General features: G+C 54.5%; 1 protein-coding gene across 1 annotated transcript; it reads right to left on the reverse strand.

Moving 5' to 3' along the window:
- Positions 1 to 1,097: 1,097 nt before the first annotated feature.
- On the reverse strand, positions 1,098 to 19,606 carry Gnai2 (guanine nucleotide binding protein (G protein), alpha inhibiting activity polypeptide 2). Its single transcript, XM_013028144.1, has 9 exons — positions 19,444 to 19,606; positions 7,348 to 7,390; positions 6,948 to 7,089; positions 6,601 to 6,761; positions 3,907 to 4,035; positions 3,521 to 3,650; positions 3,284 to 3,437; positions 2,305 to 2,518; positions 1,098 to 1,661 (listed from the first exon to the last, which is right to left on the reverse strand). The coding sequence occupies exons 1-8, from the start codon at positions 19,559 to 19,561 to the stop codon at positions 2,328 to 2,330; spliced, it is 1,068 nt and encodes a 355-aa protein (XP_012883598.1). The 5' UTR covers positions 19,562 to 19,606; the 3' UTR covers positions 1,098 to 1,661; positions 2,305 to 2,327.
- Between the last annotated feature and the right edge of the window lie 6 nt (positions 19,607 to 19,612).

Consider the following 19,612-nt stretch of genomic DNA (forward strand, 5'->3'; position numbering starts at 1 on the left):
AAAAAAAAAAGATGGCAGGGCCTGATGCACCTCACCTGGCCATGTGGCCTCGACACCTCACACTATGTCTGGACTTTCATATCTAGGCAACTAGAGGCTGATTGGACACAACCTTATTCCCAGCATGCATAGAAGAGTCAGCCCAGGAGCCTGGTGCCAGTGGCTCAGACCTGTCATCCTAGCTCCTCAGGAGGCTGAGATCTGAGGTTCATGGTTCAAAGCCAGCCAGGGCAGGAAAATCTGTGAGACTCTTTACCTCCAATAAACCACCAGAAAACCGGAGGTGGTACTCAAGTGGTAGAGCACTCAGCTTGAGCTGAAGAGCTCAGGGACAGTGCCCAGGCCCTGAGTTCAAGACCCACAACTGACCAAAAAAAAAAGGACTGGTAGCAAATGTCTGTAATCCTATTACTCAGAACATGCTGTGATCTGAGACTTTTGGTTCCAATCCAGCCCAGGCAAGAAGTCTGTGGCTAATCTCCAATTAAACAGCAAAAAGAAGGTAGGGGGCTGAAGTCTAGCCTACTACTACCACTGTGTAGAACTCAGCTTTAGTATTGGCCCTTGGGATTGAATACCCAACAGTTTTTTTTTTCTTTCTACATTTTATTATTTCAAACCATGTGAACAATTCCATAAAACATGTGAAAAAAAGCAAGGAAGTGTTCAATGCTGAAGGACCCGGGCCTGGGAGGAGGGCTTGAGGGGCCTAGCCCCTCTGCAGGCAGCGGTGGTTCCTAGGTTAGCGCTAAGGAGCTACATTTAGGTTAATGGAGCCTGGGCCCAGGGCCACAGGGCAGGGGCCTCAGTGACATTGGCAGTTGTCTGGAACAGCCCTTGGAACCCAAATCCGTGGAGGGCAGGGCAGGGGGCCACCCGCATAGGAGGGACGGCCAGCGGAAGGATGGGTGTAAACACGCAGACACACTCAAGGCACGGAATCACTGGAAGGGGCTTTGGGGTGGGTGCTGGTAAGGATCTGATAGTTTTAAATAGGTTTGTCTCTAAAAAGTTTTCTAGGTTTGCAGTTTGCTTTTTTCTCCTCTTTTACTTTCTTTTTTTTTCTTTTTCTTTTTTTCTTTTTTTTTTCCATTTTGTTTTTGTGTTTTGTGTTTTTTTTTTTTTAAAAAGCTACGAGAATGAATGAGCAAGTGGACTGTGGTCTCCAGGAACGGTGGTGTCTTACGCTTCTTGTGCTTTGTTTTCCTTTGGGGCCTCCGAGCGGTAGGGGATGGGACGGGCAGGAGGCTCCCTGTAAACATTTGGACTTGGGCTGAGTCAGGGCTGGTGTTGGGCAAAGCCAGGGGTCCAGGCTGGAGAAGTGGGTGCCCCTCCAGACATGGGCCTTGGGAGACTCTGCATGTGCTCCCCCACCCCACCCCCACAGAATAAAAACAATGGTCAGAAAACCAGAACAGATGCCCAGGAAAAAGGGGTACCATGGCCACTCCCCAACACCGCAGATAAGGATGGGCTTCAAACAGGGAGGCCTATGGCAGCCCCTCCTTCACGTCTGAAGCTAAGGGAGGGGGGACAAAGGAGCTGAGAACAGAGAGAGAGAGGAAAGAGGGGAAGAAGCGGCCAGGGCACAGGCAGGGGAATGTGGTCTTCTTGCCCCCATCTTCCTCAGGGGGACAGGGGGAGCAGAGTCAGCGGTGGCCCTGGAGGTGGGGTGACAATTATGGCATGGGTCAGGAGATTTCTAGTGTAGGGCTATTCCTATCATCTCCTATCATCTGCCTGGACCAAGTCATTTCTCTTACTTGCTCATTACCAGGCACACAGAAGCTGGTTTGCTGGGTTAGTGTGTGTGTGTGTGTGTGATTGGTGACAATGGCAGAGTCCTTCTACCTCACCAGGGCCACAGGACCAGGCTGGGCTGGGGACCCTCTTGATGGGTCTGAGGGACAGAGGGCCATTGCAGACTAGTCACAGTGCCCAGCAGTTAACTGGGGTCCTATCACACAGCTTCGTTAAGCTAGGTCAATAACATGGTAGGAAGGAAGGAATTTTCTAGATCTGTGTAGGAGAAAGCCAGACTCTTCTGTCTGGATCACTGGGCCAGGCCACCCTGTGCCATCTCCACAGTGCCCTCTACCCCAATCAGCTGACCTGAATCAACACTTTGCTCCCTCCCTTGTCCTCTGGTCTCTGAGTACCCATCCTCCCACCCCCAGACTTCCACCTCCCATCCCCTCTCTGGGCTCAAGGGCTCATTTTTGTTCTGCCCAGTTCCTTGCCTTACCCATTCCCCCCTTCCCCTGCACCCTCCCCCCCCCCCGGCCCCGTCAACCCCGGGCTTACCATCCTGCCAGGCCTGCTACCCCTCAGAAGAGGCCGCAGTCCTTCAGGTTGTTCTTGATGATGACATCAGTGACAGCATCAAACACAAACTGCACGTTCTTGGTGTCGGTGGCGCACGTGAAGTGCGTGTAGATTTCCTTGGTATCTTTACGCTTATTCAGGTCCTCAAACTTGCTCTGGATGTAGCTGGCTGCCTCGTCATATTTGTTGGCCCCTGAGAGAGACACACTGGTGAACACAGGTCCTGAGTGTGTGTGGCAGGCAGCCCTTCCCTCAATGTACAGCATAATCATGTAAGTGCACGTGCATGCCTGAGCGTGTCAAGTACGACATCCAATGGTTCTATTTTGAGTAAGAACATAGTATGGCCAGGCACCAGAGGCTCACGCCTGTAATCCTAGCTACTCGGGAGGCTGAGATCTGAGGATCATAGTTCCAAGCCAACCCAGGCAGGAAAGTCCATGAGACTCATCTCCAATTAACCAGAAAACCAGAAGTGCTGTGAAGTGGTAGAGTACTAGGCCTGAGCAAGAGTTCAGGGACAGTGCCCAGGCCCTGAGTTGAATGTCCACAAATAGGGCAAAAAAGAAAAAAACAGGAGCCAGGTGTCGGTGGCTCACACCTGTAATTCCTAGCTACTCAGAAGGCTGAGATCTGAGGATCATGGTTTGAAGCTGTCAGCCCAGGCAGGAAAATATGAGACCTTTCTTTTTGCCAGTCCTGGGGCTTGAACTCAGGGCCTGGGCACTGTTCCTGAGCTGCTTTGGCTCAAAGATAGCACTGTACTACTTGAGCCACAGCACTTCCGGCTTTTTCTATTTATGTGGTACTGAGGAATCAAACTCAGGGCTTCCTGAATGCTAGGCAAGCGCTCCATCACTAAGCCACACCTGTAGTTTCCCTTTTGTCCAGAGGGGGCGCCCACGGGCCGCCTGGTCTTTACTAGCTCTACTAGGTGGTTCCCTACAAGCTCTCTCACCTGTATACTCAGGGAAGCAGATGGTCAACGGGCTGTGTGTGATCTTCTCCTCAAACAGATCCTTCTTATTGAGGAACAGGATGATGGACGTGTCCGTGAACCACTTGTTGTTGCAGATGCTGTCAAACAGCTTCATGCTCTCATGCATGCGGTTCTGGGAGCGGGACAGTGAGGTCAGTGACGGCCACCATGTGGGGTGTCCTCGCCCCCACCTCCAGTGTTTTCCCAGCTGCTCACCATCTCCTCATCCTCGGCCAGCACGAGGTCATAGGCGCTCAAGGCTACGCAGAAGATGATGGCTGTGACACCTTCAAAGCAGTGGATCCACTTCTTCCGCTCAGACCTCTGACCACCTACATCAAACATCCTGTGGACACAGGGGCGGGCGCCTTAGCTCCAAGGGGAGACTTCTCTCTCTACTTCACAGGCTGGCAGGAAGAAGACAGATGACTGACCAGTAGGAGTCACTCACTCTGAACAGCTGGCAGGTGGTGACCCTATTATATTGGATGGCGAGAGACCTATTTTCCCAAAACACAGCCTTGAAGAACTTTAGAGTGAGGCTGAGATTGCTACTAGTCCCCTGATAAGCTTGCCCCCGCCCGCACCACAGGCCTGCTCACTTGAAGTGGAGGTCCTTGAAGGTGAAATGTGTTTCCACAATGCCCGTGGTCTTCACGCGGGTCCGCAGCACATCCTGTTGTGTGGGGATGTAGTCACTCTGTGCGATGCGTTCCAGGTCATTCAGGTAGCTGGGGGAGGGGAGGGGAGGAAATGGAGGGAGGGTTAGGGAGAATATAAGGAACCTTATTCCTTGTTTCTTGGGCCAGCAGGAAGACGTATCTCCCCCCACCCCCGCCCCCCGTACTTCTCAGGAAAAACTCTCCCTTCTTTATTTTTCCTCGTGCCAGTCCTGGGGCTTGAACTCAAGACCTGGGTGCTGTCCCTGAGCTTCTGTGCTCAAGTCTAATGCTCTACCACTTTGAGCCACAGCATCATTTCTGGCTTTTTTTGGTAGGTAATTGGAGATAAGGGTCTCATGGACATTCCTGCCTGGGTTGGCTTTGAACTGTGATCCTCAGATCTCAGCTTCCTGAGCAGCTAGGAGTACAGGTGTGAGCCATTGATGCCCAGCTTGCTCTTCTACTTTTTTTTTTTTTAGTTGTTCATGGGGCCTGAACTCTGGGCTTGGGCACTGTCCCTCAACTCTTCAGCTCAAGGCTAGTGCTCTGCCACTTGAGCCACAGTGCCACTTCCAGCTTTTTCTGCTTATGTGGTGCTGAGGAATGGAACCCAGGGCCTCATGCATGCAAGGCAAGCACTCTACCACTGAGCCACCTTCCCAGCCCCAAGCTTGCTCTTCTTTAATCCTTGTCTACTTCACATTCACTGCTGAGCTGATGAAACCTGGGCTCAGAGCCCCCTGTTTCCCACAGTGGGATGGGACTGGAATTGAATGTGGCCCTGGGGCCCCAGTACTGAGTCTGAGTTAGGCCTGCTTTGGGACAGGATCCAAGGTGTTGGAGCTACAGGTGAAGGGAGTGGGAGGGGGCAAATTAGTCCTTCAGGGAGAGGTTCAAGGATGCTAATAGAGCAATTATGGTACCTGCCACAGAGCAGCCCTCAATAGGGAGCTAGACATGTTGGAACCTGCTAGGCCTGTGGGCTTTTTGCCCAGCACCCAATAAAATTTGTGTTCCTCGGGGGCACCTATTCAGTAGAGATCCCAGGGGCTCCTCATTACCAGCTTCCTTAATTAGTATGAAGTCTACCCCTGTAGGGCCCAGGGACCAACCCAGCTAGCTGCCTGCCTTGATAGCCTTACAGCACTGAGTCTAAACCCTCTACTGGTGCCTTGCTCCTGTAGCAGGGCTGCTAGGGCCCGTGGCTAGACTAATCCAGGCCAGGGGGAAATGATCTCAGAGACACAGGGACAGAACAGAAAAACAGGAAGGGCCATGGGGGACCATGACGCACTGCCTGTGACCTGCCCCCTACCGGCAGTCCCTAACCTGGAGGCTTCATGGTGGGTTCTGTGCCAACCTTTCCCTCCATCAAGAGTAATGATATTGTCCTTGGGACCTCCTGCGGTCTTTGGAGAACCCCTGGAAAGAGGGTTAGTGTGTCCCTATTCCTTCTGGGGCTCCAATTCACACCTCATCTCTGGTGGTTTATGCCAAGGCATAAACCCATCTAAAAGAACAGGACTGGGGGCTGGGAAGGTGGCTCGGTGATAGAAGTGCTTGCCTTGCACGCATGAGTCCCTGGGTTCCATTCCTCAGCACCGCATCAGCAGAGAAAGCCGGAAGTGGTACTATGGCTCAAGTGGTAGAGCGCTCGCCTTGAGCTAAAGAGCTGAGGGACAGTGCCCAGGCCCAGAGTTCAGGCCCCACGACCGACAATGTCTCCTAGGACCTGTCTATTCTGTCCCCACTGGATGGATACATGGCAGCGAAGGACTGGGCCCAAAGAGTCCAGGGCTGTAATACATTTAGGACTCCTGGGATTTCCCCTTCCCCATCTCCCATCCCTTGCCATGATTCCTAGTCTCCACCTGGGACTAAAAAGGGTGAGGTCCAGGCTCCAGCCTCTACACACATCTGTCATCTCCAAGACAACTTCTTCCCCCTTCGTAGGCCCCTTGGCAGCCAGCCTAAATCCCTGTGCTCTCAAGTACAGCCCTGGGGTTTGTACCTGCCCTGCCCTTGCTTAGATTCCTTTCCCAGGCTTCCCCTGACTAGCTCCTGTTCAGAGCCTCTGGGCCTCCCCCAGAGGGAGGAATATGCCAACCCCTGCTGTCCCTGCTCAGCGACTTGTCTGTTCTACTTATCAGTCTGTCCTTGAAGCCTTGCACAGGGCCTGATACACAGTGGTAGCAAACGTTCTTAAGGACCATTGTGTGAAAACAGATAAAGCGACAGATAAAGCCTAGAAGAAGCCAGGATGGCTGTCATCCTCCTGGCTTTTTAACTTGCCAGTCATGGGGCTTGAACTCAGGGGCACTGAGCTTTTGTGCTCAACGTTAGTGCTCTACTACTTGAGCCACAGCTCCATTTTAGATTTTTTTTTTTTGGTTGGTTAATTGGAGATAAGAGCTTCACAGACAGACTTTCCATCCCTGGGCTGGCTTTTGACCTGCAATCTTCAGATCTCAGCCTCCTGAGTAGCTAGGATTCATCACAAGCTTGAGCCCCAGCGCAGGGCTCCTCCTGGCTTTTTAGCACCATGCCAACCCAGCCTACCCCTCTCCACCAACCACCAAAGCCCCGGTGGGTACTCATCCCCTGCCCAGCGCCTCCACTTCCCTGGGTACTCACTAAGCGGCCGAGTCATTGAGCTGGTACTCCCGAGAGCGGCCAAAGCAGGCCTGCACACCGTGGTCGGCCCAGAGCCTTCGGATGACACCAGACAGGTCCTCAGGAAGCATTCCCTGCTCCTCAGCAGCACAAGACAACGCAAACAGCTGCCTGGCATCGTCCTGGGCAGTGGGGGGTGGTGTGAATCAGTTGAAGCTATGCACTGCCACCCCTGCCGTCAGACTCAGGAGATCCTCTGGGGTAGGGGGCTCCGGTTGGGGCATACTCAAGTTCTCCCCAGGACATTTGCCCTGTACACTTTTAGGAGATAGGATGGGGGCGGGGGGTATAGGGGGTGGTTCACATACCGCACGGTGGGGGTCGGCAAAGTCTATCTGCAGGTTACCCATGGCCTTGACAATGGCCATGATGGACTGGATGGTGTTGCTGTAGACAACTGCCCGGTACTGACGGCATTCCTCCTCTGAGTAGCCATCCTCGTGGATGATCCTGGCAACCAGGGGTAAAAGAGTTGGGGGATGGGGGGGGTGTCTAGGAAGCCCTCATGGCTTTCCTGGGGCTGCAGGGGGACCTACTTCAGAGGGAGATACCCATCCCCAACCCCCTGGGACCTATGGCAAGATGAGTGGCTAGGAGGAAGCCTAAGCCTGGTGAAGCCAGGCTGGGCCTCTGCTGGAATACAGTACCGGCCCGAAGATCAAAAGTGCAGAATCTTAAGTTTGGGGTTGCCAAAAATGCAGCACTTACTTCATCTGCTTGACAATGGTGCTCTTCCCAGACTCCCCAGCACCTGGAAGAAAGGGCACAGGGGTCAGGGATAGGCCCAGCAGGTACTATAGGTAAGCCATCAGTAGCTCAGGCGCTAGATCTCAGGAGATCTGCTACCAGCTCTCAGGGTACTACGAGATGGTGGTGTCCCTGGGCTGGTGTGTGCAGTCGAGCTACCAGAAATAGTCAGCAGGGCCATGCTGATCAAGGAAACATACCACAACTAACCCACACTTTTTTCCTTGGTGCCAGGCCCGGGGATAGACCTCTGGGCCTGGGTACTGTCCTTGAACTTCTCTGGTTAAGGCTGGCACTCTAGCACTTGAGCCACAGCTCCACTTCCAGCTTTTCTGGTGGTTAATTCCAGCTTTTCTGCCTGGACTGGCTTTGAACTTCAATCCTCAGATCTCAGCCTCGTGAGTGGCTAGGATTACAGGTGTGAGCCACTGGCACCTGGCTGGGGTTTAAAATAACAAATTCCAGCCACTCAGGAGGCAGGAGGAGGAGGATTGAGAGTTTGAGGCCAGCCAGGTAAAGTTAGTATGAGACTCAATCTCAAGACAAAAGAGTTCAATCCCCAGAACCATAAAAAAATAAAATAAAAAATGATAGTAGGGGTAAGAGGTAGCACAAACATGAAGACTTTGGGCAGCCTGGGGAAGTGGCGGCGGGGTAACAATTCTCATGGCTTCAACTTTGGGCTCTAGAGGTACCAGACTTAGCATTCTCGCCTAAGCATCGGTTGTGTTCAGATGGTAATATCTTCCCACTACTGGGCTGAAGATGGCTGAGGCTCCAGAATCGCTCGCACCCCACAGACTGACATTTGGTAAGGGCCTAGAAAGCCTAGAGGTACTGCCCAACCACAGAAGCCCATGTCCTCCGTGCCTCAAAACTGTTGCAGTGGCCCCTTGGCTCACCTTTCCACTTGCTCTCACAAAACAGGAGGAAAAGATGCAGATCGTAGAGCAGAAGAAGAACCAGGTGTCAGTTTTTCCACCTGGCCACTGTGGGTCGAGTGGATGGGTGTGGGTCACTTGTAACCCAGCCTCGTGACAGGATGCAATTCAAACTTGCTTTGCATCTGCTTTTCCTAGCTTGCATCTGCTTTTCCTAGAGATGGCAGACAGCAAGAAAGTATGGCACCTGGACTGGGCCCAAGAATAAAGGCTCCCTAGCCAGGCGCCAGTGGCCCACGCCTGTCATCCTAGCTAATCAGGAGGCGGAGATCTGAGGATCATGGTTCAAAGCCAGCCCAGTCAGGAAAAGTCCATGAGACTCTTACCCCCAATAAACAACTAGAAAACTGGAAGTGGCGCTGTGGCTCGAGTGGTAGAGTGCTAGCATGCTAGCCTTGAGCTGAAGAGTGCAGAGACAGCGCCCAAAGTTCAAGCCCCACGACTGACCAAAAAAGAATACAGGCTCCCTGCCTCAGCCAGCTCAGGGCCTACTTCGGTGTGGGTCTCAAGCCTCAGTTTCCCTTCCAAAGGCCTCTAAAATTCTGAGCTCCAAGGACAGCCTTCCGCCAGGGTCAATGTCAACAGAACTCCTTTGGGCAGGTGGACAAAACAGCCTCAATCCCTGGGATTCAGGGTGGTCCCCTTTGTCCTTCTAGAAGCACTGACTCAAGAGGGAAGTAGTGAGAGGCGGGACAAGGGCGTGGTGCTGGCCCACAGGCAGGAAGCAGGGGGACCTGGAGACACAGTCAGAGAAGGGGCCAGTCAGTGAGTGGGTGGGGCCACCACAGGACATCCAGTTGGAAAGGGTGGGGCCAAGACCCTGGCTCAGGCTGCCCACAGGCCCTGTGCTCTGGGAGCTCCGAGGTGGGAGATGAGGTATCCCCTCTAATCAGATAAATGGGCATCTGACCTCAAGTGTGCCCCTCCCCCTTAGAGATTGCAGGCACTCAGACCCCTCAGCCTCAGGAAAAGGCTTCCCCACATGACTCCCGATTGCTCACAGAGGTTCTGAGCGAAGGCGCTCAGCCCCTCCCTGCCCGCCCGTGGAGGCTCCATTCCCCAGCTGGGTGAGATTACAGGGCCTGCAGAAGTTCTCTAGGGTCCCTTGCCTTTCCCACTGGGCCGCAGCTCTTCTCAACAAGGAAGGTATTTCTGTAGCCTCTGCCTGGTTGGGGCAGCTGCTGGGCCCACGATAGGTGAGCGGTAATCACAGTGGTTGCCTGAAGTAAAAACATCTGCTTCGACTCCAGGGTGCTAAGCCCCTACAGAGGAGGAAACGGAGGGGGAAAGGGAGATTGTACCGCCGTACCTGCCTGGTGAGGCCGACGTGTGTGTGTGTGTGTGTGTGTGTGTGTGTGTGTGTGTACTGGGGCTTGAACTCAGGGCCTGGGCACTGTTTTGGTAGTTAATTGGAGGTTAGAGTCACACAAACGTTCCTGGCCAAGCAGTCTTTAAACTGTGATCTCGTTCTCTGATCTCATCTATGAAATGAAACAACCCATTGTGTCTGTCTCGCAAGCTCTTCTCCCTGTGCCTGACACACACAGTGTTCAGATAAAAGCTAGCCCCATTTCTGTACCCTTTGGAAGAATACAGATTACCCCCCCAAATCTCTTAGGCCCCCTCAAAGACCATCTCATTTGAAGGAGAGCAGCTTTTGGATGAAGAGCGATGACCAATTAACAGTTGGCAAACAGGCTAGTTCAGAACAAGTGGGGGGGGTCCCCGCTGAGACTTTGGATAACCTGGGACAAGAGTCAAACCCACACTGTGTTTGGTGGCTTTGTGTTCTCAGTGTGTCCTGTCTCTTCGATGCACTGGGCACTTGGTCACACTGGGGTGTCTTTGTCTAGATGCTTCACCACTTACCCTGGCCGTCCAATTCAGAAAGCTAGGCAGGCTGAGGAGAGGCCTTCCTGGACGGGGAGGCAGTTCCCTAGTCGGTGGGCTCCCTTAGAACACATGAGCTAAGGAGAGAACCGCCAGCTGATGTGGCAGCCTGAAGGCAGAGCTTCTCATAAGCAGCAGTGGCTGGGACCACAGGGTAGACTTGGGCAGGAGCCCAGCTCCAATCCACAACACCAGGCGTGCCTGCGCTGCCGCAAGCAGAGTGGGGCTTGTGGGGGGGGGGGGAGAGAGGAGGGTGGGTCCTAGACACCAGCCTCTTACTGTCACCCTAGGAAAATGCCACATCTCCAGCCCAGCCCTGGGTTCCTGCCCCAAGCCCCAGGGTTCTAGGCCTCAACCACCGCTAGGGGGAGCTCCGCAGCCAGAGACAAGAGGAGGAAGGTGGGGGCTAGGGAGTGTGTGTGTGGGGGGGGGTGTTTTGTTTGTTTCAGAAAAGCAGCTGGGGTAGGGGGTAGCTGGAGGAGGTGCCTGGACCCTCACCCACCACCTCCTCCCAGGGAAGCCCCCACAAGCAGCAGCAGAGTCCCCCCAACACACAGGAACAATGGGAATGGGAGAGAGGTGGGGGGGGGGAGGCCCAGCTAGACAAAGGCCCTCGAAGCCCCGCCCCTGGCCTTTCTTCCTTCCTCCAGGTGCTGTTCTTTTGTGGCCCCCCTTCACTCCCTCCAAGGGGGGGTCCCCACGGGTCTGCAGCTCTGGGCAGCTGGATCCTGCAACATTTCCCCCCACATGCCCGTAGCCTGGCTTTTCATTAGAAGCCCCAGCAAAACCTGTGCCCCCTTTTTGGTTCCTGATGCCACCTCTGCCGGCAGCTGCCGGGCTCCTCATGTCTATAAGGAAGCACCAACAAGCAAAGCAAGACCCTGTCTCTGTTCAGACACACAGACGCGAGCCAGGGGTAAGGCAGTCTCCTTCTACAAGCCCTGCCCATTGTACAGAGAGGAAAGGAAGGCTGGCCAGAGTCTCATTCATCCTTAGCCCCTTGGGCTGGCAAGTTTTACCCTCTGTAGGATCCAGATGTGATAAAGCCCAGATCACACGCAAGAAGCCAGGCCATTTTGGGCACATCTCTCTTCCTAGAGATTGTGTGTGTGAGCATGCGCACCCTGGGACTGGGGCTTCAACTCAGGGCCTAGGTACTGGCCCTTAGTCTTTTCCGCTCAAGGCTAGCTACATCTCCACTTCTGGCTTTCCTGGTGATTAACTAGAGAATTGAGCCTCAATGGCTACCCTTCCTGGCAAGCTTTGAACTGTGATCCTCAGAGCTCAGCTTCCTGAGTAGCTAGGATTACAGGCATGTGCCACCAGCCCTGGAGACATCTCCATTTAAGGAATCCTTGAGCTGTTCTCAAGATATCTCAATGGCTGCTGCTTCTGACTCATTTCAGTGGACCCGGGGTGAGGTGCTGGGACCCGGGGCCTCAGTATCCCCACCTGTGAAATGCCAACCCCACAGGAATGCCCTGAGCAGCAGTTTTCCTCGGCTCTTTCACACTCACCCCAAAGTGCCCTGGAGCCCAATAGAGGCCAGCAGCTAAACATGTCATCCACAGGCCACAAGATAAAGGTTAAGAACCATGACATCAAAGGTCCTAGCGCTAGGCACAGACAGGGAAGAGGACAGCCCGAGGTCATACAGTGAGGGGGAGGGGAGGGAAGGGAGGAGGGGGATTGGACTTTCTGGGATGACCACAAAGACAGTTGCCCTCTCTGTTTTCTGTCTGGCCCCATGGCCCAGAGGCTTGGGTGCTTCTACTTAAGACATTTCTGAACCTTACCGAACCTTACCTCCAGAGGGTCCAGCCTGAGAACACAGAGAACTTCTAGAACCCTCCAAGGATAAGGGCAAACCCCCTATCAGTCATAAGACTCAGATTTAGAAGCCGAGAACAATGAGGAACCAGATCAAGCTGTCACCAGCCCACGCCATGACCACAGAACCATATTGGTGCCACCACTGAGCGATTGCCCAGGGCTAGAGTCCTTCAGGAACATCTTCCTCCTCCTCTCACCTGGCCAAACTCCCCGCCCTGGGCCCCCACCAAGTGGGCTGCCTCTCAGCTGTCTTAAGGCACAGTCTGAGGAGAGTGGGGTTGTGGTAGGAGTAAGAGAATGACACTGAAATGGATGAGCATTACTGAGAAGGGTATGGGCTGGGTGGAGGGAAGTCAAAACTGGGCAGCTCCAAGCAGATAAGGTCACAGCTAGCTGGCAGATTTCTGGTTTTGAGCAACCAAGATTTCATGTAAGCCGGGTGCCAATGGTTATGCCTGTGATCCTAGCTACTCAGGCTGAGATTCTGAGGATCATGGTTCAAAGCCAGCCCAGGCAGGAAACACAATTTCACAGTCCAGGTGCCACCCTCCAGAGCAAGAAGAGTTTAAGTCAACTGCTCTGATTCAAGGATCCTAGCATACAGAGTACATATGCACCCACCCCATTTGCCACGGCCAAATACCATTTGCCCATCATCTTGAGTGACTAATCCCTGAGCACTGGGTACAGGTTCCCCAGGGGTTATGGTGGTTGGAGCAGGTGCCCAGTTATGTCCTAGCCACCTCCATTTATTGGTAAACTATGGGATTTGGAGGTGTGGCTCACTTCCAGACTCTGTACACACCTCAGTACAGAGGAATAAAAAGAGCCCCAGACAAGGCTCAATCCGAAGTAGCTGCTGTTATCCCCCAAAGGGAAACTGAGGCCCAGCGAAGGCACCACAGGTCCAAGATGGTTATAGAGTAGGGGAAACCCAGAGTGAGCTAATCCCGAGCTTCTGCTCCATTTCCAGGCATTCATCCCGGCCTGTGGCTAGCCTTCCGGCTTCGGAGGGCAATGGCCGCTCGGGAATCTAAGAGCAGCCTTCTGCCTTCCTGCTAGCCCTCCCACGGGCGTCCCTCTCCCAGCCACCACTTCCTGTGGCCAAAGGAGGGGTCTGGAATCCTCAGCAGCGCCACTTTCTCTGGCGCACAGGCCCAGCAGTTGCTGGGACCAAGAGGACAGAGTTCCCTTGGATTGTCTCCAGAACAGTGATGGCCAGTACAGTGGTCCACAGAGAGAAGCATGGGCAGGTAGGTATAGGCCTCCTCGGACTCCTGGTAGGCAAAGCCCTGGGCAAGCAGGGTGGTTCACACCTCCACATGAACACGCAGCAGCCCTCTGGCCTCTTCCTCTTTTGGGGCTCCTCCTCCCCAGCTGCTTCCTCCTTTTCCTCTGATGTGGACACCACTTCCCTGAGAGGCCCTGCTCTGCAGACTTCTGGCCTTCACTCCCAGCCTGCACATAGTAGGTGCGCTGCTACTATCCTTTCTGCACACTGTGAGACGGTAGCAGGCCTGGGGTCCCCTCCAAGCCACAAGGCCACCCCTCTCTCCAACCAGCCTCCCAAGATCCCACCTTGAAGGCCTTTCCTCAAACGAGCTTGGCCCTCCTTTCCTGCCCTTGGAAGCCAACTTAGAAGGCTACCAGCCTGGCAATATATGCTTATTCCAGGAAGATCATTCCTCTCTCACCACCGAGAAGTGACAGCAGCAGGGTTAAGGGTGGGGTTGAGGTTTAGTGACAACAAGAGCTCCAGGCTAGAGGGGCTGGGTGGGGCCCTGGGCAGGGCGGGCTCTGCCCTGCACCTGTAGCAGAGACAGCTGCAGCCAGCCAACACCAGGTAACTACCCAACAACGCAGGATCGAATCTCCTCTGCCTTCCCTTCCCGAGGGCACAGAATTCAGAATTCTTAGGCAGGGCCTATCTGCTGTAGCCTGGCCCTAGAATCCCCCTCTACTCGTGTCTTTTAGGTAGGAAGGTTCAGCACAAGGTGAAATAAACTATCAGGACTGGGCCTGACCAGACCACCACCCCAGCCTCTAGCACCAAGGGGAGGCTTATCTTCTATTGGAAGGGTGGCTGGCTGCTGGGAGTTAGGAGGAAGAGTCCCTCATGGGCTAAGAGCTTGGGTAGACAAAGATTCCTCCACCATCCAGTTCTAGCTAGGTGAACTGGCTCTTTTGGAAACAAGTCTGAGAGGGGCTCAGTGGCAGAGCGCTTGCCTCGCATGCATGAGGCCCTGGGTTCTATTCCTCAGCACCACATAAGCAGAAAAAGGCAGAAGTGGCGCTGTGGCTCAAGTGGTAGAGCGCTCACCTTGAGCTGAAGAGCTGAGGGACAGTGCCCAGGCTATAACCCTAGTTACTCAGGAAGCTGAGATCTGAAGATCAGTGTTTGAATCCAGGCAGAAAAGTCCTTAAGACTCTTCTCTCCCAATTAACCACCAAGTAAAGCTTGGAAGTGTAGCTCAATGATATAAAGTGACAGTACACTTAGGCCCTGAGTTCAAGCCCCAATCCTGGGGGCATGTGAATGCGCGCGCGCGCACGCGCACACACACACACACACACACACACACACACACACACACAGGGTCTAAGATTGAGATCAAGGAGGGCAAGGGACAGCCAAATGCCACCATAGCTAAGGATTTCACTGGGACAGGATGGAACCTGACACTTAGTGGGCCAATAAATGTTCATCCTGCCACTCGGGCCAGCCCAGTGCCAACACAACCGTGCCCAAAGGGGTTCCTGATGGGGTCCAGCCCCCCCTGGGCCTGCCTCCACAGCCGGTGCCCCTGAGCTGGCTTGACTTCGAACTCCAGTCCCTAGCAGCGGCTCATTCCCTCCTTCCGGAGTTCCCCACCCCCACGGGGGACTCCCAGCTGAGTGTTCCCCTATCACTTGGTCTCCCCTAGGCCAGGAGTATCCCTGGAAGAAACCTAGTCTCAAGTCTCACTCCCATCCTCACCCAAGGTAGCTCTTCTCAGGTTTGCTAGGTGGTAGGTTAGAGGCTGAGCCTGCCAGGACTGGGCAGAGACAAGACAGAGGGGTTCCCCCACCCATTCTCTCTAGCGTGGGAGCTTTACCCCAGACCACTCCGACAAACAAAGCCTCGCCCAGATTGGGGGAGGGGTGGGAAGAGCCTTGGAGGCCCCAGCCACCCTGCCCCCCATTCAAGTGTTAATGAGCTCCAGCAGGGAAGAGAGGGCTGAGGTGGGAGGGGGTTGGGGGGGATTGAGGCCTGCCTTGGAGTCTGTCACCCCACCTTGCCCCAGCACGGTATACCTCAATCCACCCTGGCTGTAGCTGTCCAAGGGTAAGAGAGGGGGTTACTGAATGCACTCTGTAGGATGGGGAGACCCCATCCTACCACACCCTCAGTCCTGCAAGAGTCAGAAGAAAGTTTACTCATCATTACTGCCACCATTAAAAACCTGTTGTGACAGACTGGTACCCCAGACCCCGAAAATGGGGAAAGGACTCCAACGAGGGTTCTAACTTAGATCTGTGGAACCCCAAGGTACAAGGAAGGGTGGACCTCCTTCCTGAAGCCAGGAAACATCTACTGGGGGGGTCTTAGGATTGGGGTGTACAGATCTCCTGTATTTGCTGAGTAAGTTCTTTTGCCTCAGTGCTCAGTCCTGGCACTGCAGAATTTTACACACACACACACACACACACACACACACACACACACACACACACACACACACACACACACACACACCTCCCTTCATAGCTCTAACTAGAATCCCCCCCAGTGCCCAGCCAACCAGGATTCCAGGCTAGACCTCCCATCTCTCTGCAGTAATAGTCCCCAAATTACATTATCTCTCCCTGGAGGCTATGTCCTGCTCATGAGTATGTTCAATAATTTCATGGTTCCCACCCACACTGTTGTGCCAGGCTGCAGCAAGAATTCTGCATGCAATGGGTAAGAAACGCTGCTGAAGAACTTTTCTCTCTGGGTCCCTCTAGTACTGGTCCTTGGCCCTAACACTGAGCTTCTGCCATCTGCTGAACTGTGGCTTAATGATCTCTATAAAAGAAATTTGATAGATATGTCCTTCATTCACCAAGCAGAGGAAAAGCACCCAACAGAGGCCAGGCTCTGTGCTGGGCTCAGAAATGAAAGAGGCACACAACTCTCTGGGGAGAAAGACCAGGCCAATGATCTGAAGTTGGAGGGGAGGGGGGTAGATCAGTAGTACTGGCAACCAGAGGATAGGCTAGTTGGAACTCAAGGAAGAATGTTAGGAGATCCCCCAGCTGAGTATTAAAGAACAATGAAAGAAAAGATGCATGGACTGGGAATGTGGCTCAGTGGTAGAGTGTTTGCCTAGCATGCATGAAGCCCTGGGTTCGATTCCTCAGAAAAAGCCAGAAGTGGAGCTGTGGCTCAAGTGGTAGAATGCTATCTTTGGCTATCTTTGAGCAAAAGAAGCTCAGGGACAATGCCCAGGCCCTGAGTTCAAGCCTCGTGACTAGCAAAAAAAAAGAGAGATGTAAACTCCCAGGGGGATGACAGAACTGATGTACCCATAACTTAACCACCTTCACAGGGCCATGAAGTAATTGTTCTTTTCTCTGTGAGGTTGTCTACCAGGGCCTTCTAATTCCAACTGGGCCTCCATGGTCAGTTAGGCTCAACTATGGAAGGGTGAGGTATACCCCAGGATTGAGACAGGCTATCACCTCCTCTGCTCCAGTCACCAAGCTGCCAGGCAAAACTCTTGCCAGTCTGCACCACATCTGCCTCTGCCCTGGTGACAGTAACTGTGCCTGCTGGCGAGGGGAGGGAGCCGGTGTGTGGGCAGGGCAGCAGGCGTGGTTCTGGCTGGGAGGGAAGGTTGGCACCTGCCCAGCCAGAGTCCCGTTGCTTGGACAGAGTCTCCCGCTATGTGAGAATTCTGAACCTGCCACAGCTGGCCTTCCATCGCCACCTTATTCCTGGATGAGGAAGGGATGGCTCAAGCTGGAGAGGCGACCTTCCTGAGCCACCATGACAGACTGGTCCCTGCAGACTGGACCATCCATTTCAGGCAGAACTTAAGAATGTATAGTCCCTGGCAGCACATCTCCTTAGGGTCTAATTCCCTACCACCTCCCCCCAAAAAAACACCCCCAAAGAGAACCGCTACGAAGTTCCTGTTTGCCCCATTCTTAACCCTGGGTACTCCTCTGGCCCAACCCAGGAAGTCTGTTTCACAGAGGAAGAAGCAAAGCCCACCAAGTCCGGACTGCTCAGACAGGCTCCTTAGGCCTAGAAAATGCTGAGCCAGATCCCGATCACCTGGCGGCTGCTAGTTTCCCACCTGACCTGGCCACCCCAAGACTGAGCAAGGCTCCTAGGAGCAAGCAAGCCTGTGGAGATGGGGCGAGTATGTATGGGGGGGTAGCTCTGTTTTGGGTGTAGGTTAGAAGTACTTGTGTCCCACGGCTTGCTGGTCCAGTCCCCTACCTCCTCCCAGAACTGCGATCAGCCTGGGCAGGGGCTGGCAAGAGTGGCGTCCAGGCTGGGCACTGGGTGGCAGCGATCCCGGAAGTGCCCTCCCCAGGCCCAGCAGCGACGGGCATTCCGCCGCGTCGACACCCACTCACTGCCTGCAGCAGAGACAGGAAGAGGCAAGCGCCCAACGCAGAGCAGCCCAGGGAGGCTGGGCCGCCGCCCCTTCCCGCCCCTTCTCTTCCTCCCCGCGGCTGCAGTAGCGCGGATGCCATTTTGAAACCTCCTCCCGGGGCTGTGCACCCCCCCCCCGGCCCAACCCTCTGGGACAGTCAACAGATGGGCCCCAGAAGGGGCCAGACAAGCTGTTCCTCCGCCGCAGGCCCAGCATAAAAGCCCCCCCCCCTTCTCCCAGCCTGGAGGCCTGAATGCAGCTCTGGGGCTGAGGGGGCCACACCCCCACACACAAACTATCCAGCCTACAACACTGCTACTGCGTTGCTGGCTAGGACCTCCCTACCATCTTCCCCACCCCCCAACCCGAAGACACCCCCTCCCCAAACTCGGCCTTCCACAGCTCTTGGCGGAAGGGATGGATGGATGGATGGATGGATTGAATACAGCCACACCAGGCCCATCGACTTTGCACAAGGCCAGCTTGGATGCTCTAACACACACTGGTCAACCCCCAGCTCACCCCTCCCCACCCCTCACATTCAGCTTAATACCCCCTCCCATCCCCCTTTCCACAGGGCTCCTCCAAGATCCCAACCAGGCCCACCCACAGACGTTTCCAGGCTCCATCCCAGGCCTTTCAGACCTTGGCTATGGAAAGTCACCCTGCTCAACACGTCTCCTAAGGCCTGCCCGCCCAACGGCTGCAGGGGCAGCAGTATGTCTGCTTGTCTCTCCACTTCCACTTTCCCCCCACCCCTCCAATAGCCACCATCTTCTGGCCTTGGAAATTGATTAAAACCCCAAACTCCACATTCCTTCCTACTTCCCAGACTCCCACCCCCCCCCAACCTGCCCAGACTGGGAAACACATTTTCAAGGAGTGGAACTTCCCAGAGAACTTGAGCCCCCCCCCCCTCCCAATCCTCCCAGTATGACCAGTGAAGCATTAGTCCAAACCCTTGGAGAATCTGCCTCAACTAGTCTGGGTGGCTTTCCAGCCCATGGTTCACCTTCTCCTAGCACAACCAACCTGGTGCAGGGGAGTGCAGAATCTGGGGAAGTACCAAACTGCGGGAGAAGATGGGTGTAGAGGAGAAGGATCAGAACGTTTTGTGTCTGCTGAAAAGGGATCTGGGGACCAGGAAGAGAGAAGTGTTGACGGGATTCCAGCAGAAGAAGGCTCAAGAGCGGTCAGTTGCCCATATGAGTGGTCAGAGGGCCCAGGTAGAGGATATAGTTCCCAGAGTAAAGGATTGGGCACAGAAGGGGAAAGAAGGGAGTGAGGAGGGGTCTGGAAGAGACCCCAGGAGGATAGATGCTTATGCCCAATGGGAATCGGGGAACAGGTGGAGCTTTGAGGGTAGGGGGTTCTACAGAACTGGGTAAAGTGCAGGAAAGGGTGGCAGGCAGGTTCTGGGGAGCTGGTTAGGAAGGATGGCTGGTCAAACAAGGGTAGCTGGTGTGAGGACACTACTTACTGTCTAAGCTTTGAGGGTTTGGGAGGTAGGATGAGTTAAAGATCTGGAGTCTGGATTCAGGTTCGGAGATCTAAACACCAATTGATGCATTTCCCACTCTCATTTGGAGTCCCGGTCAAACTGGGCGTGGGGTGTTCAAGTCCCAGGTAAGGGAGATTGAGGGTGGGGGGTGGTGGTGATCACAACCAACTAGGCCTAAGAGTTTTGAAGACCCAAGTCCTGTGTGGCCGAAAGCCTCCCGGGGATGGGGTGGGGTGTCCCCGGAAACGGGGCGCGGCCTCACCTAACAGTAACAACTTCACCTCCCGGGCCGCCTTCTCGCCGTCCTCCCGCAGGTTCTTGTCGATCATCTTGGAGCGCTCGGCCGCCGCCTTGTCCTCGGCGCTCACGGTGCAGCCCATCCTGCTGCCGTCCGCCGGCCCTTGGCCTGGCCCGGCCCGGCCGCCCCCCAC

The sequence above is a fragment of the Dipodomys ordii genome, unplaced genomic scaffold, assembly GCF_000151885.1.
Source record: "Dipodomys ordii isolate 6190 unplaced genomic scaffold, Dord_2.0 Scaffold107, whole genome shotgun sequence".
NCBI lineage: Eukaryota > Metazoa > Chordata > Mammalia > Rodentia > Heteromyidae > Dipodomys > Dipodomys ordii.

Coding starts and splice junctions, on each gene's coding strand:
- Gnai2 (XM_013028144.1), bottom strand. CDS start 19,561: ATGGGCTGCACCGTGAGCGCCGAGGACAAGGCGGCGGCCGAGCGCTCC. Junction 7,391..19,443: donor GGTGAAGTTGTTACTGTTAG/GTGAGGCCGCGC, acceptor CCTTTCTTCCAG/GTGCTGGGGAGTCTGGGAAG. Junction 3,438..3,520: donor TGGCCGAGGATGAGGAGATG/GTGAGCAGCTGG, acceptor TCCCGCTCCCAG/AACCGCATGCATGAGAGCAT.